The sequence below is a fragment of the Heloderma suspectum genome, chromosome 5 (genome assembly GCF_057233095.1).
Source record: "Heloderma suspectum isolate Gila_16-S chromosome 5, 16-S_ref, whole genome shotgun sequence".
In the NCBI taxonomy this organism is placed as follows: domain Eukaryota; kingdom Metazoa; phylum Chordata; class Lepidosauria; order Squamata; family Helodermatidae; genus Heloderma; species Heloderma suspectum.
In genome coordinates, this window is record NC_139462.1 from 181,687,274 (window position 1) to 181,705,005 (window position 17,732).

At 44.3% G+C, this 17,732-nt stretch overlaps 1 protein-coding gene across 1 annotated transcript in view; it reads right to left on the bottom strand.

Annotated features, from left to right (window-relative positions):
• DNAH11 (dynein axonemal heavy chain 11) overlaps positions 1–17,732 on the bottom strand; it is a 231,691-nt gene that overhangs the window by 38,181 nt on the left and 175,778 nt on the right. The window contains exons 66-69 of the mRNA XM_084858589.1: positions 8,993–9,197; positions 6,396–6,560; positions 2,812–2,952; positions 1,153–1,323 (exon numbers count right to left, since the gene is read on the bottom strand). Coding sequence (XP_084714715.1) covers positions 1,153–1,323; positions 2,812–2,952; positions 6,396–6,560; positions 8,993–9,197 — 682 coding nt within the window. The remainder of the gene's footprint in view (positions 1–1,152; positions 1,324–2,811; positions 2,953–6,395; positions 6,561–8,992; positions 9,198–17,732) is intronic.

Genomic DNA, 17,732 nt, shown 5'->3' on the forward strand with positions numbered 1-17,732 from the left:
AATCACCGAGGACGCAATCAATAGGATTGCACCCTTAGAAACTGTCTGTAGAGTCTAGACCAGCCTGTGCCAACCTGGTGCCCTCCAGATGTTTTTGACCACAAATTCCGTCAGACCCAGCCAATGGTCAGAGATTATGGGGTTGTAGTCTGGAGGGCACCAAGTTGGGGAAGGCTGGTTTAGATAGCCAATCAGAGGGTGTGGGAGGTGGTGTTTTTTTTTTAAAGACCTGGAGTATGGACACCTGATTAAAAAAAATTAGTTTATGAAAATATAGTTTTTAACATTACTATTTTCTTTGGCAGGGCAGACTATGGAAATCCATGCAAACAGTTCACTTTGATTTGCTCAGTACTATGTTTGGTAAATCTGAAAGAAACATTTGTCCCTTCGAATACTGAAAGATATGCTCTTTCCTCTGCTGGGGGACATAATGAAACAGAATAGGAAGCAATGGGTTATATCCAATGTCATGTGCGCAGACATCCACATGTGCAATAGGATATACCATTTCTCTCCTCTCCACTGCATTCCGCCCTCCCCATGAGCCCCGAGATCCACTCCAGAGAGTCTTCCAACAGCCAGTATCCAATGGCCAGTGTTGGATACAACCCAAAGCCCATCAATATTGTGTGCTGATTTTGAAGTCGCTCCTGCTAAAAAGGACTGCCACCAACTCTTACCATGTTATAGTCCTGACCTCTCTCCCCACCCTAAATATTGCCCTGGAATACATTCTTACCCATACCAAAACATTTCTAAAGCCCAGACATTGACTAATAGCTAGACTAACTGAATAACAGATGATTTTCAACTATATCTGTGACAGGACCTTCAATGTATTTTTGGTGATCAAGAATTTGGTGGCCAAGTCTCTTCCAACTTAACATGTAATGTTGTCATGCTCTTGACTTTTGCAATGTCATTTGCAATGTGTTTGTGCTATACCAAGACATGGGTAGTATCCAATGTTAGTCCTACACAGGGTAAACCCACTAAAATAACTGGGACTTAAGTTAGCTGTGACTAATATAAGTCTCATTCATTTCAATTTGTCTACTCTGCATAGGATTAACATTGGATACTACCCATGCATCCCACGTCTGAAATGCCACAAAAAATAAACCAAAGAATAATTGGCTTTTTTCTCACCTGAAATGTTGTCTGGGCCAGAAAAATGAGCTTGTCCCTTTCAAAGAGTCCCTGGCCTATGTAAAGGAAGGTGAAATATGTAATAGCTTCTGTCAGGTTAGAGATGCGCTCCTGGATATCATCCGATGCTTCAGCTTGCTCAATTGCTTTATGGAAAACAGTGTTGAAAGCCTAAAGGAAGACAGAATTTCTAACTTATCAAAAGTTCCTTCTGGTGAGAAACATCTGGATCGAGGCATCTGCTGCAAGCAGAAGTACAACAAGCCAGAAAGCTCTAACAACAAGATCAACAACATATATACCATCCCTTGGGAAAGAAGCTGGCCATTGCTCCAATACAGCTGCTACTGTCCGTGTATTGATCTGCTGTAGTTGGGATGCAATGGTATTTACTGTTAAAGTAATACGAATATAAGCAATAGGTGCACACAGATTATTCACTGCATTCAGTATTCCTGTAGATTTTAAGAGAAATACTAGTAAAAAGTAATTTCTTCTTCAAGAAACGTATTTTCTTGAAATATACGCATAGCTACACTGCACAAGTTCAGAGTATGCAAAGTAACAGTATCTACTGTATTTTACTAACATAGCTCCCCCCAATGGGATCTCAGGGGGCTGTACTGCTATGGAGGGAATATGCACATTTTGCAATAATCTTGTTCCAATGCTGCCTCTGCAGAAGCAGAGGTATCTAACTTGTAGCATTTTGCATGACTGTGTTTGCTGAGGAGCAGATTTCAGAAATCAGCGCACTAGTTGACCAATGCTGCTGAAGTGACTGCTGCCTTGGTGGAATGAGCCTTGACGTTGCCTGGAACCTGAATGCATTGCACCTCAAGGCTAATGGAATGCAAACATTTATCCACTGTGCTGTGGTTAACATGGACACCTCCCCCGCTACCCCAGAGGTAGGGTGAAAAAAGACAAAAAGCTTTTCTATGTCTGAACATGGGTCTAATGAGGACTGAGCATGCTGAGTAACCATGGAAAGTTGGGTGTCAGGTGGAAATAGAAAACAGGGTGGAATGGAATGGCCTGTTGGAGGAGGGCATGGCTGGCTGCAACCCTGAACAGGAGCACTCCTATTAGGAAGTGAGAATACACAGCAACATTTTGTTGCAGAACACACTTGTATTTTACTCACTTTTGCATTGCATTCCCAGAGTGTTTTAGCCACCCTGTGCTAACTTATAATAGAAGGGGCCCATTATTAATATCATCCATACTCATTATTTTGTAGGAGAACTATGCACAGTGTTGCTGGTAGCAATGTCAAACAATCCTAATGTTGTGATGTCCCCTTCTAGGCTGCTTCTTGTTGCGTGTCTGCTTTTGAAGTCAAAGACCAACAATAGTTTTTAAGCAAGTGTGATAGTGCCATTGTTGCCCAAAGCACATATGCCTATTTCTGTTCCTTCCATAGCTCTCTGGTCAAACAAGCTTTTAATGTACTCCAAGACTGTAAAACCTGTTTGACTAGAGAAAATAGGAGAACATACTAAGTTAATATACACATACTATGAGTAGCAGTGTCTCCATTATACCGCTTCCACCTTTCTGGAAAAATGACCAACAGTCTTCTGCCTGAGTCTCATAAAGTCTGCTGCATTGTGCCTATTTTTTTAGTTTCATAAGCAGAAAAGAAAAAGAAAGAACCTTTAATGAAAACTGATAGATGGGATTGATTTTGCTCAGGTCTTGAATGATGAAATAAAGAAGAGAGGCTCTTGCAGCGGCTGGCCTGTAGTGTTCTCTGGCTTTGTTAATATTAACTTCATTTTCTTTGGCTTCTGTTACCTGTAGAACACCAAGTTTGAAAATAAAACAAGAAAACCATTATAATAATATTGGTAGTAACTGACAGTTCACTCCTCCAGGTGGCCCACTGGCATTCTTTGCAAAGGAGCTTGATTCAGGAGAATGCTTAGGCTGCAATCCTCCCAAAGTTACTTGGGAGTAAGCCCACTGAACAGAGTGGGACTTACTACTGGGTAAATATGCATAGACTTGTACTGCTACTCTAGCATCTAACTGAAACAGACAAATCTCTCTCTCTCTCTCTCTCTCCCTCACACACACACACACACACACACACACACCTCCCTCTAATGTATAATGGAATATATCCTAAAAACTCAGCCATTTGTAATACATCAGCAGTAGTGATTAAGAACATAAGAAGAGCCATGCTGGATCAGGCCAAGAGTCCATCTAGCCCAGCATTCAGTTCAGCGGCCAACCAGCTGCCCATGGAAAACCCACAAGTAGAACATGAGTGTAATAGCACCTCCCCAGTCATGTTCCCAGCAACTGGTGTAATACGTATACTGCCTTTGATACTGGAGAGAGCATATAGCTCTCAGGACTAGTAGCCACAGATAGCCTTACAGTCCAGGAATGTGTCCAATCCCCTTTTAAAGCCATCCAAATTGGTGGCCATCACTACATCTTGTGGTAGTGAATTCCATAATTTAACTATGCGCTGTGTGAAGAAGTACATCCTTTTATCTGTCCTGAATTTCCCACCGATCAGCTTCATGGGATGAGTCTGGGTTCTAACTTTATGAAAGAGGTAGAAAAATATTTCCCTATCCACTTTCTCCATACCATGCATATTGTACACCTCTATCATGTCTACCCTCACTCACCTTTTTGCTAAGCTACAACAGGCCCAGCTGTTGTAACCTTTCCTCATAGGGGAGTTGCTCCAGTCCCGTGATCATTTTTAGTTGTCCTTTTCTGCACTTTTTCCAACTCTACAATATCCTTTTTAGGTGTGGTGACCAGAAGTGTGGTCTCACAATAGATTTGTATAAGGGGAATCTAATATGGTCAGTTTTATTTTTGATTCTTTCCTAATTATGCTCAACACAAAATTTGCCTTTTTCACAGCAGCAGCACACTAGCTTGACATCTTCATTGAGCTGTCCACCCCAACCCCAAGATCCCTTTCTTAGTCACTGCTAGCTCAGATCCCATCAATGGCTATGTGAAGGTGGTATTTATTGCCCCAACACTCATCACTTTACACTTGCTTACATTGAACCACATTTGACATTTTGATGCCTACTCACCCAAGTTTGGAGAGATCCTTTTGGAGCTTTTGGATTCAAGTGGGATGAACTGTTCTGGGGAAGAGCCGGTTTGGCGCAGATTACTGCGACACCAGAAAAAAATATCACTTCCAGTTTATGCCAAGATTGAATGGGGGAATTGCACCAAGTGGATGGCCAAGGACTATCCAAATGAATGCAGATTTCCAAAGTATAGCAAGGAGAGACAAAAAGGCCTTCTAAAATGAACAATGCAAAGAAATCAAGGAAAACAATAGAATGGGAAAAACTAGAGATCTTTTCAAGAAAATCGGAGATATCAAAGGAAAGTTTTGTGCAAAGACGGGCATGATAAAGGACAAAGAAGGCAGGGACCTAACAGAAGCAGATGAGATTAAGAGCTGGAAAGAATACACAGAATATGCCAACAATATGCCAACAAATTTGGAACACTCAACAGTGGCCACAAGACTGGAAAAGGTCTGTTTACATTCCAATTCCAAAGAAGGGCAATGCCAAAGAGTGTTCAAACTACCGTACAATCGCGCTCATTTCACATGCCAGCAAGGTGATGCTCAAAATCCTACAAGCTAGGCTTCAGCAGTATGTGAACCGAGAACTACTGGAAGTTCAAGCTGGGTTTCGAAGAGGCAGAGGAACTAGAGATCAAATCACCAACATTCGCTGGATCATGGAGAAAGCAAAAGAATTCCAGAAAAACGTCTACTTCTGCTTCATTGACTATGCTAAAACCTTTGATTGTGTGGATCACAACAAACTGTGGCAAATCCTTAAAGAGATGGGAGTGCCAGACCACCTTACCTGTCTCCTGAGAAACCTGTACGAGGGTCAAGAAGCAACAGTAAGAACCGGACATGGAACAACCGATTGGTTCAAAATTGGGAAAGGAGTACAAGGCTGTATATTGTCGCCCTGCTTATTTAACTTATATGCAGAGTACATCATGAGAAACGCCAGGTTGGATGAATCACAGGTCGGAATTAAGATTGCCGGGAGAATTATCAACAACCTCAGATAGGCAGACGATACCACCCTAATGGCAGAAAGCGAAGAGGATCTAAAGAGCCTCTTGTTGAGGGTGAAAGTGGAGAGTGCAAAAGCTGGTCTGAAATTCAACATTAAAAAAACTAAAATCATGGCATCTGGCCCCATCACTTCTTGGCCTATAGAAGGGGAAGAAATGGAAGCAGTGACAGATTTTATTTTCTTGGGCTCCAAGATCACCGCAGACGGTGACTGTAGCCATGAAATTAAAAGACGCTTTCTCCTTGGAAGGAAAGCTATGGCAAACCTAGACAGCATAGTAAGAAGCAGAGACATCACCTTGCCGACAAAGGTTCGTATAATCAAAGCTATGGTTTTCCCAGTAGTAATGTATGGCTGTGAGAGCTGGACTATAAGGAAGGCTGAGCGCCGAAGAATTGATGCGTTCGAACTGTGGTGCTGGAGAAGACTCTTACGAGTCCCCTGGACTGCAAGGAAGTCAAATCAGTCCATCCTAAAGGAAATCAACCCTGACTGTTCATTGGAAGGACAGATACTGAAGCTGAAGCTGAAATATTTTGGCCACTTAATGCGAAGAGAAAACACCCTGGAAAAGACCCCGATGCTGGGAAAGATTGAAGGCAAAAGGAGAAGGGGACAGCAGAGGATGAGATGGCTAGATAGCATCACCGATGCAATGAATATGAACTCGAGCAGACTCCGGGAGAGAGCGGAGGACAGGAAGGCCTGGCGTGCTATGGTCCATGGGGTAACGAAGAGTCGGACACGACTTAACGACTGAACAACAACAACAACAACAACAACATGGGCAAGGACAATTCAACAAGAAACCCAGAGCCAGCAGCACTTGGTGCAATAAAAAGACAACCAAGCTGTTCACAGGTGAACCAGCCACCATGGTAAACCTCTCCCATCCCCCCAAGGCACAAATGGCTTCATGTTGCTTTTTCCTCTTTTGGGGGTTATGTAAGATGCCCTGCTGCCAAATCTGGTAAACCCTGAAACACACACACACACCCATATCATTTCAGCCTAGTAACATATAAGTTTTGCCCTTCTGTCTTCACTTGTGATTTGTACAAAGTCTTCTCCCATGGGCGTTATATGGACTGCACGTGTTACTTGCAATTAACAAAACTGAAATAATAAGATTGCAGGTGCCTTGAGCTCTATCTCTGCAGCTGTTGATTTTGTTCTCTCAAGTTTCTCAACAAGTTCAGTGTCTCCCAAGAAACTGCCCTCAGCAGCAGAAAGGCGAAACAGCAGATCATCTTCCAAAAGTTTCAGCTGAATCTTGAAATCATTCTGTTGCTTTGTCAGAAGAGACTGGCAAGCGTAAAGGAAAAGGTTCAGTTTAAAATATGCATTATCAATAGCAAGAAGAACTTAGAGACTATTCAGACACTTGTACATGTGAGTGTTTCCAGACATTTTGGGTCATGAATGAGGTAATTAGCATATGTGTGTTGCCTAGTTTACACATTTGTTCATCTGAATGCACACGTGGGCACACTCTGATTGCACGATTCAAGCAAGACACTGTTATGTCTGAACGGGTCCTACTTATTTGTTAGAGTTTCATGGAATGTAAGCAAGGTCTACAGATTAATTTTTATCATATAAATTCTGCTTGAAACTTTGTTATGACAACTTACGCTGCTGACATTAGTCTATAGCAATGACCTACACTCCTAATGCATGGCAGCACTAGCACAGCGATACCCAATATAAGGAGGAGACCACTGTCGTGTATCAGTTTCAAGGCCATGTTCAAGTAGTCTCCTCATTGTGAAAAGAACAGGTAGAGCAGCCTTTATTCACTTCACTTAAGAAGTGGGTAGTTCACTATATTGCTTCAAGTTCCTCCCTTGAATGGGGCCTTTTCCCTTAAAAATGTTTATACTGACTTTCCATAAATATACATCAAAGTTATTGATGCATATATAGGTGCAACTGCTCAAATTCAGAAAATTATTTTAGGTGAGGAAGCCCACTCATACACAAAATCCCCAGAGAAGGACCATGTTAAATGAAGAGTACCAAAATAAGGCAGAACAAATGGTAATGAAAGGCAGCAAGGAATGCTAGTGCAGAAACAGCCTTCGCTGCAAACATTCAGCAGCTATAAGTACTCCAGCCTTCATTTTAGCTTATATGTTGGGTGCATTTCATAAACATTTTCTCCCACAATGAGATGCGGCTCTCTTTTCAGCATTTTTTTGCACTCCTTTGTGAATGTGTGCAAAACTACTCACAACACAAAGAGTGTTGGGGCGGGGGAGAGGGGGGGAACTCATCCCTATTGCCAAAGCAACTTGGCCAATGTTTCTTTGTCCTGATCCAGTTGCGTATATTTGGCTAGTTGGGATAGAATGGGAGATGGGGATGCATATTTAGAGGCACACTCAAATGTGAATTACCATCCATATTCTATTCCAAACAGTTATATACAACTACAACTGGAATAGGATGAAAGTCTTGTGATACAATACTAGAAAGCAATGAAACTGCCAGACTAACAAGACAGAGAGTATTAGCTGATTTGCTAAGGTGATGGAGATACATTCTCTCCCCAACCCCACCCCACCGCACCACCACGCACACATTTAGACTATGGGCAATAGGAGAGCTTTATTTTCTCTCAGGGATGTCATAACATAGGCAAATCTGATGGTGCAATGACATCATCACACTCACTGGCCCAGTTCACATGATCAAACAACCCATGGTTAACAATCCATGTGTTGTTTCTGAGAGAGTGGGAGCGAGCAAGTGCGTGCTGGCTCCCACCTACTCTCCCACTTCTACTTTGCTAAACAACCCTGGAAAGCCCTATTCTGGGGTTGTTGTTGTGACGCATGAACCCGTCACTCTGAATTGTTTAGGGTAAAACAAGTTTTAACCCATAGTTTGTTGCTGGGTTAAAATTCTGGGTTGTTTAACCCTAAACAACCCAGAGGGCTGGATTTGCATATCACAACAGCCACCAGATGTAAAACCGAAGCAACGAGCGTGCTGGAGGCCGTGTGCTCCCCTGAGGCCCACAGTTAGCCGTTATGTGCAAACCAGGTCACTATGTGATCAATTGTTGGCTGGGACCATGCAATGAAGAAGCCCTTAAAGTTTAAAACCAAATGGCTCTGAAGCAGCATCTAGCAGAGGAAACAATGGCTGCAAACTGGCATGTAAAACATGTGGATAATGGAAGAAATTTTTGTATGGATCCTTTCCTCTTCCTCAAAACAGCAACTTTTGTATTGAAAATGTGGTGTGTGTCACAAAAATTCAGCGCAGCACTAATTTGCACTGTAAATGAGTGACAAATACATAGAGCCTTTCTACACAAGGCATTTATTGTGCGCTTGTGATTCCTCACTTACAGCATGCGGGTGCTTTACACAAGAGGGTCATCCTCCAGGGCCTCTCCTGTTCTTTGCAACCATTATGGGGTTGTTGTTATTTTGATGAGGAGAGTCTGTTTTTTCTGTGAATGGCAGCATGAAACCCTGGTGTACTTGCATAATTCCAATATACTACAGCACCATGTAGTGGTTGTGTAATGGAACATATAGAAAGGCAGAGAATGAAAACCCCTGGAAAAAAACATGTGTAAAGGAGCCGATCTTAATCTCACAAACAATCTGGAAGGAGAAGTCTTGGTAAAATGGCAGGATAAAACCCTCATGTACAAAAGCCCATAGTTTTGGTAGAGCATACTGAAACTGCTAGGGAACTGACTAATTCATATGTGGGTTTACCTTAACTGTCTCCAAATCAGGTCGTTCAATACTAATAGCCTCAGCCAACAGCTGATCCTCCAACCCATCCTTTGTGACTGTGAAGTTAATTAGAGTGGTCTGAGCTTGCAGCTCTGGTTTGTAGTGGGGATTAGCCAGCTTAGTGTGAAGGATGAGACGGAAATTCTTGTTGAATTCACATTCTTTGTCCTCAATCTTGATATACCTGAAATCAGTTGAAATGAAGGCTATTTCAATGCAGACCACCAAATAACGCAGTTTTTCAGCAAGTTATGATATATACAGAAACCACGTCACAGGGATCCAGAAAACAGCTGTAAGATGGTACATTTCAGTTATTCAGATCAGTTTACTATGTACTACTATATCCACTGGAGAAGAATGAGTACCCATTTGCCATAGATGGAATCGACAAATGACACTGCTACTGCCTATGAGGTCCATTTCCTTCAATAATAAGAATGTGCCTGGTATGACATGAGTATCCTGTTGAGGATACTAGAAAATAATGCAAAAATAATTCTGAAATGTATAGAATGAAGGGCAGGGCCATCACAGAGTACTGTTGATATCAACAGTTTCACTTGCTCATATACGGTTTCTCTCAGTTTTCTCATCTAGCATGAGAGAGGATAAAAAGTCTATGCCCTTGTTTCTTGATATGAACACATTCTGAAACAGTTGCCTCTTAATTTCCTTCCTGCCTCATCTTTACCATTTTCCAAGTTGTTATAAAGCATTTGGGATGCCCCAGACAAAGAATTAAACAGAAATGTATATTTATAATGAAGTAATAAAATACAGGTTGAACAAGCATTTTCAATAAGCAGCTATAAAACGCTTTTGGAAAACTGGACAGCTGTATTCCAACATAAAATTAAAATATCCTTATTCTATAAAATATGGGGTGTATTTCTACACTTCGTCTCCTGAGCTACATATGTTTACAGTAATGTACTGACATTAATGTTAGCCAATAATGCACTATTTACTGCATCCCCTTCTTTATTTCTCCCTACTGGAAACCCAGAAGTTAAACTAATTCTCCCTTCCTTCTATTTCACTCACAAGTAATTTCACCTTACCCCCTTCTACTATCTCCTTTCCCTCTTGACTCATTTAAGGCACAATCCTATGCTTGTTGAGACAGAAAAAAGCCCTAAAGGGGAGAGCCAGGGCCTGCAGGAGAAGCTGCCACCATTGGGGAAGAGGCGTGCCTGCTGCTGCTGGGCCTGCTGCTGCCGCCACGACCACCACCAACACCAGGCCTTCCCTGTGGACTTCTGCCTGGCAGACCGCCAGTCCCTGCAGGACCAGGCTCCCAGGTACCGAGCCAGCTGTGCTGCTTCCACCTGCCCCTTCCTGGAGGGGCTGCATAAGCTGGCTGGCTGGCTGGGGTGGCCTGGGAGAGCCAGGGCCTGCAGGAGAAGCTGCCACCATACGGGAAGAGGCGTGCCTGCTGCTGCTGGGCCTGCTGCCGCTGCCGCCACCACCACCGCTATCACTATTGTGGACTCCTGCCTGGCATTATTTTTAAGGGGATTTTTAATTTTTTTTTTAAATTTCTGGGGGATTTTGTTGTGTTTTATGGGGTGGGTAGCCTGCCTGATAGGCGGGAGCGAGAGGGCATGTGTCCACCTGATGGAGGCAGTGGGGGGACTGTTGGAGAACATACCGAGACTGGGTGGCAGGCACTGGCGGAGCGCTAGGGGCAGGCCATGCCAGGTAAGGGGAACAAGGGAGAGATGTGTAGTATCTGTCCCCTGCTCCGGGCCTGTCCAGAGCCAAAGGATGGCTGGGGGAGGTGTGACCCCATCTTCTGGCCTTCGTTTGCTGCTCTGCAATGCAAGGTCTGTTAACAGAAAACCTCCCTCATCCGTGACATGATCCTGGATGAGGGTGCAGACCTGGCATGTGTTACGAAGACCTGGCTGGCCGAGGCTGCTGCTCCAACCCTTGCAGCCATGTGTCCAGCCGGATTTTCATATGCACAGCAGCCGAGGGCTGGGGATCGGGGAGGGGCAGTGGCTGTTATCTACCGAGAGTCCTTGGTCTTCACCAGACCCCCCCTCCGGGAGACCAAGGTTGCTGAGTGCATGTACTGGAGGTTGGGCCCGAAGGGCAGTCCGGGGATTCTGCTCGTGTACCGTCCACCCTGCTGCACGACTGACTTCCTGGTCGAGGTGCTTGAGGTGGTGTCTGATGTGCGTGTACAGTCCCCTAACTTATTGGTGTTGGGAGACTTCAACGTACATTCAGAGGCCATCCTCACAGGAGCACCTCGGGACTTCATGGAGACCATAGCTTCCTGGGAGCTGCACCATATTCTAACTGGGCCCACCTGTGTAGCTGGTCATGCACTAGACCTTGTGTTTGTTTCTGGAGAAGCAGGGAGTGATCTGGAAGTCGGGGGTATATCCACCACCCTCTTGTCATGGTCAGATCACTATCTGGTGACATTGGACTTCTCGGTTCCACAACCCCTCCGCAGGGGTGGAGGACCCATTAAAATGGTCCGTCCCAGGTGTCTTATGGATCCGAATGGATTCCTGAATGCGCTTGGGGATTCTCTGGAGCATGCCAACGGCCATTCGGTCGAGACCCTGGTGGGTGGCTGGAATGCCGCAATCATTGGGGCATTAGATCAGGTGGCCCCGAAACGCCCTTTCCCCCTGAACAGGGCTCGGACTGCACCATGGTTCAATCTGGAGTTACGAGCTCTGCAACAGGAGGTGAGACGGCTAGAGTGCCGGTGGCAGAGGTCTCGCTCCAAAGACGATCAGACTTTAGATACAGATAGATACAGACAGATTTAGATACAGACAGATAGGCTGTATCTTCAGCCTATCACGTGGCGGTGAAGGCAGCAAAAAAGGAATATTATGCTGCCTCTATCGTGTCTGCAGAGTGCTGTCCCAGGAGGCTGTTCCAAGTGGTCCGGAGCCTGGTCGGTCCAGTGGCTCCGGAACCACTGGAGCATTCTAAGACCTCCTGTGAGGCCTTGGCAAGGCACTTTGCAGATAAAATTGATCAGATTAGGAGTGTTACTCCGCACGCTGTGGATACAGTTAGTGAACAAGAGGCGGCCTGTGGCAAACCAGTTTTGTGGGATCGGTTCCAGCTTCTTCCTCCTGATGAAGTGGACAAGCTGCTTTCATCTGTAAGGCCGACCACCTGCTTACTTGATCCTTGCCCATCTTGGCTCATTATGGGCTGCAGAAAGAGACTGGGTGAGAGGATCAGGGCGGTGGTGAACGCCTCCCTTAAGGAGGGAGTGATGCCATCAGCCCTCAAGGAGGCAGTGATAAGACCGCTCTTAAAGAAGCCCTCCTTCGATCCCCAAGTTCTGAACAACTTTTGCCCAGTCTCAAATCTGCCATTTTGGGGCAAGGTGATTGAGTGGGTGGTGGCAATGCAGTTGAAAGCACACTTGGAAGAAACTGATTATCTAGACCCTTTTCAGTCGGGCTTCAGGCTTGGGCATGGGACAGAAACGGCCTTGGTTGCCTTAGTGGATGATATGAGGAGGGCTCTGGATAGGGGTGAATGCTCCTTCCTTGTTCTCCTCAACCTCTCAGCGGCTTTTGATACTGTTGACCACAGTATCCTCCTGGACCGCCTGGAGGGGCTGGGCATTGGAGACACCATATTGTGGTGGTTCCGGTCCTTCCTCTCCGGCAGGAACCAGAGGGTAGCACTGGGAGAGGTGGTTTCGGACCCATGGCCACTCACTTGTGGGGTGCCACAGGGTTCCATCCTCTCCCCGATGCTATTAAACATCTATGTGAAGCCACTGGGGCTATCATCCAGAGGTTTGGGGTGCGGTGTCATCAATATGCGGGTGACACGCAGCTCTACCTCTCGTTCAAATCTTCACCAAGGTTGGCCGGAGAATCCCTGTCCAAATGTCTGGAGATGGTGAGTGGCTGGATGGGGAGGAATAAGCTGAAGCTGAACCCTGACAAGACTGAGGTACTTTTGCTGGGAGACAAGAGGAGGCTGGGGGATGCTGACCTGGTGTTGAATGGGGTAAGGCTACCCTTGAAAGACCAAGTCCACAGCCTGGGGATCATTTTAGACTCCCAGCTGTCCATGGAGGCTCAGGTGTCAGCTGTGAGCCGGACAGCGCTGTATCAACTCCATCTGATACGGCAGCTGTGCCCCTTCCTTCCTGACCATCTGCTCCCATCGGTAGTACATGCCCTGGTCTCCTCTCATTTAGACTACTGTAATGCGCTCTACGTGGGGTTACCCTTGAAGACGGTTCAGAAGCTGCAGCTGGTACAGAACGCGGCGGCTCGCCTGATTAAAGGCAGCCGCCGGCGAGATCACATCACTCTGAAGGAGTTGCACTGGTTACCAGTTGTTTTCCGGGCCAAATTCAAGGTGTTGGTTTTGACCTTTAAAACCCTATATGGTTCTGGCCCAACCTATCTTAAGGAGCACCTCCAGCAACACCAGACAGGCCGCTTAACAAGATCAGCCTCGGATGGCCTTCTCTCTGTCCCATCAGCCAGGACAGCTAGACTGGTGGGGACGAGGGAGAGGGCCTTTTCTGTGGTGGCCCCCACTCTGTGGAACTCCCTCCCTAGGGAACTCCGTCATGCCCCCTCTTTAATGAGCTTCCATCGTGCATTAAAAACATGGTTGTTCAGGCAGGCATTTGGGGTGGGTTAGGGTATTTTAGAAAACGTTTTTATTGTAGAATTTTATTGTTTTAAACTGTTTTATTATATGCTGTACATTGCCCAGAGTGGCTGGGTGACCAGCCAGATAGGCGATAAATAAATTTAATAATAAATAAATAAGAATACATCTCACAGCATTTCCCAGCCAGCGCTGGTTGTAGGAATGCTGTAGGAGTTATAGGGGTTTTTTTCTGTCTAAACACCCATTGGATTGCGCCCTTAATCTTTAATCTACTCTGCATTTCACTAAGAGAGTGTGTGTGTATGTGTGCAAATGTGTGTAATATAATTATAATATAGAATTTGGGCGTATCCAGGTTACCATGCTACCTTAATTGTACAATTAAGAATGTTGGGAAAGGGAAGGATCCTCTCCTGAAGGACTACCTGCTCATTCTCTGTAAGGAGTCACTGCTTATGCAAGCCCCTGTTCACTACGTAGACTGATATGGGACACGAGCAGGCTGAAGCAACCACATGCTTTGATTTCAGGAGCTAAAAGCAATGACATTATGATGGGCAGCCCACAAAATATCAGTATAGGGGATATACAGATGTACCTAAAAACAGGAGCGGGGCTGCTGTGAGAGTGCACTCACAACATTTCTATCAGACATATAGTCTTCTCTCCAGGTCTGAGTTCAAGTGAAACTGGTTCTGCAAGTTTTCTGCAGAATCTAGCTATAGGTTCAGAATCTGCTGAACCTGGCTGGTTCCATTAAGAAACCTCTTCCCCGAGCAGTTTTCAACTTTAAAAAACGGATTGTGTTGTTTTTTTTTACAAGATAAACTTTTAAATACATAAAACATATTAGCAAATCCATAATCAGTTTAAAAAGGTAAGCAGCACGATTGAAGCATATGAGGAGGGGCAAAAACTGAGTCTAAATCAGCATTGGAAATTAAGCAAATTGTCTTGTCATTTTCAGTGCAAAAGTTCGCGTGCATGTGTGTGTGTGTGTGTGGGGGGGGGGGAGCCAGGCCCATTCTGCAGGAAAAAATGCCTGTGCTGACTCTTATTCTGAAGTAGGTCTGTATGGACCTATAATTAGTGATAGCAGAAAACAACCAATTGAACCTAACCCCAACCTTTGTTAACTAATCTATATGTCCAAATGTCTTTTGGTATGACCAGATTTCATCAAAATATATGTTTTTAATTATATGTATTCCACTGCCATTTGAACGCATAGTAACATTAGGTGCACTATACAGAACATATTCTGAGCATTTGCACCGAGTTGACTGCAGTTCCGTGTTGCATGGAACAGTGGAAGACTGATTTCAGAAATTAGCAACAGAACCAAGTGCAGTTTTGTAACTCATTGTTTTCCTTTGTTTACCAAGGAAGTTACCTGGAGGGCAATACTATGCTGGTGTAATGCTAAAATGTCTTATTGTAAAATGATTTCTGGAGTCTTGCACTGAAATGCTACTTTATAGGTGCTCAGTGCACAGAAGTAATAAATTATTACCAATTTCTGTGGTTATCAGCTATGAAAGGCAAGCTTTGCACAATGATTCAGTGAGTTTTATCACTGCAGCTATGTTGGGGTTTTTTGATAATCACAGGTCTGGGAAAAATAAATGTTTGTGCTATTGCTCTCTTATGGTTTAGCAATGATATTAGCTAAAGGGATTTGGGGGGGGGGGAAATGACAGCATCCATTAATCAAATTCAATAAAAGGCATTTATGAAGAGGTTAGTACTGGTGCTCAAGGTGCAATGACTATGGGCATTATTTTCAAAATTCTGTACAGCTGATGTGAGCAAAATCCTTAGAGAAACTGTCCTTGAGGTAGAGGAAAATCTGAAGTTTATATAGGCTAACTAAGGGGCCTTTATAGCAAAATGAACAAGTATCTGTATTCACCCATACACACAGGCACAAATTTCTGTTGTGTCCTTGGGTCAAGTCATTTATACACACAAATATTCTCTTGCTGGAAGGGAAAATGCAAAACTAAAGTAAACAGACAAACTGATTTACATTGCTGTTTACTTTTCTATCACCTTATCAATGCATATGCAAACAAAAGGTAAAGATCCTTATGTAGCCAAAACAGGATCATCCACACACAAGAGGGAAGAATCAGGGGATATCCAGAGAAACCCCAAGTGCTGCAGAAGTATTAAATATGGGAAAAATGAAGAATGTGGAAATCCCAAAACAACTCAATGAAGACTGACCATGCTCTGTGGGCATAGAATGATGATTGACTGTTGGGGGGAAAATGGGAAGAGGAGGAAAAGGAGGATGTAATGGAGTATCCTAGAAAAGAATATGGCTGACTGGCTGGATTCCTGAATAGGAGCACTTCGCCCTGAAGCATTTTGCTGTAGGTCTCACTAGTAATAATGTACCTTCTCGCACTCCTCCATCTTCTCAACTCCATTCCACAATTCTATTGCCAAAAACGTCCACCTGTCATGTTGCTCCGTCCATGTGATGCCCATACTCCAGTCTCTACACTTGATTCCTATCTGCTGTAGTATCTAGCACCTTGTCATCACCTTCAAGACACGGCACAATTTTGCCTCCATTATCCCTCTGCTTTGTATCCTGACACTTCACTGCATGAACGTTGCTTTCCCAACTCTTACCATTCCCTGTTGCCTCAAGCTCTCCCTCCAGCTTGTTTAAAACAACTCCACCCGTTCCCATTGCTGCCCCTTATAGCTTGAACTCCCTTCCAGAAAATAAATTGTGGCTCTAGCACATAAATGGTCAATGGATCTGGGTCATAATGAAAATGTATAGAGGAGGAAAGTGTTTGCAAGTGTAGCATCTGAATTCCTGAATTACTTTCAGAATGCATATATCAGAACAGCCACATTACGTTAAGGAAATCTGGCTCCAATAGTTAAATAAAGAAATAAGGCAAGCAAGCAAACAGCACACTCCCACTACTGCATTTCAGAGCAGCACATTTAAGGTAAAGAAAGGTGAGAGACAGGTTTCTGGGCAAGAAAGCAAATGCGAACAATATCTTCCCATTTTAAGGGGGCAAAGTCCTTTTCAAAGAACATCTAAAAAGCCCTGTTTAAAGGCCTGCTGTTTGAAATTAAAAGCTTAAACATCCAACTTGTGAACTCCAGCCGCTAATGCAGAGAGTGAATTTGAACATATCAGGTACAGAGAGGACTTGTTACTTAGCAATCACAGCAGGCAAACTGTAAAAGTTGTTCAAACTAGTGGAGCTGAGAAAAAATCCTGACTAAAAGTTGCACAGCTGGCATGAGGTTCAAGGCAAAGAAAGCCATTTCTGCATAGCACCTGAATGAATTATCTTGCTGTAGCATGACAGAACTGTCTCATCTCAGGTAGATGGAAACGGTTTAATATTATCTGTTTACTGTTAACCAGACAAACACTATGACTGGGTTCACACAACACAACAACCCACCACAGGCAGCCAGCGGTTTGTTGTGTTGTCTGAACCTGGCGTGTTCTCCAAGGGGTGGCTTGTTTTTAGTGAACGAGCTACTGTGAGAACCCCATGGCTTGTTGTGGAGTCGTTCATACCCATAGTGGGTTGTCATGTAATCTGAATCGTGTTGCAAATCCCCTGATAGTTAAAAAAACAACAACAACACCTGAGAAGATAGCTGCATGGGACAGAGTGAATAAGGCCCCATGGGGGGGGGGCAGGTAAGTATGGCTAGTGTGGATGCCCCATTTGCTCTGTCCCATTCAGCCACCCACTAAGGAGTTTTGTTTTTAAGCTGTCAGGAATATTTGAGCAAATGTAAGGGCTGGGAAGTCAAAACAGCAGATGCAAAAATTTCCCTTCCATTTACTATCAGGGAGATTTGCACACATCCGCTGAAGTGCAGTAACTACAACTCCGGAAAGGAGCAACGAAAAGTGGAGTGGAGTTAATATCTCACCTTTTTGGACTAACTGGAGAGACGGGGAAGTGTTAAAAGGGGGGAGGACACTGAGAAGCGTCAGTTCAACACTTAAAAGCAAGAGGATCACATCGCCAAGTGGGAGATATTGTGTTCCCCTCCCTCTTGGTTGCATTTACTCTGTTCACCTTTACCCCCC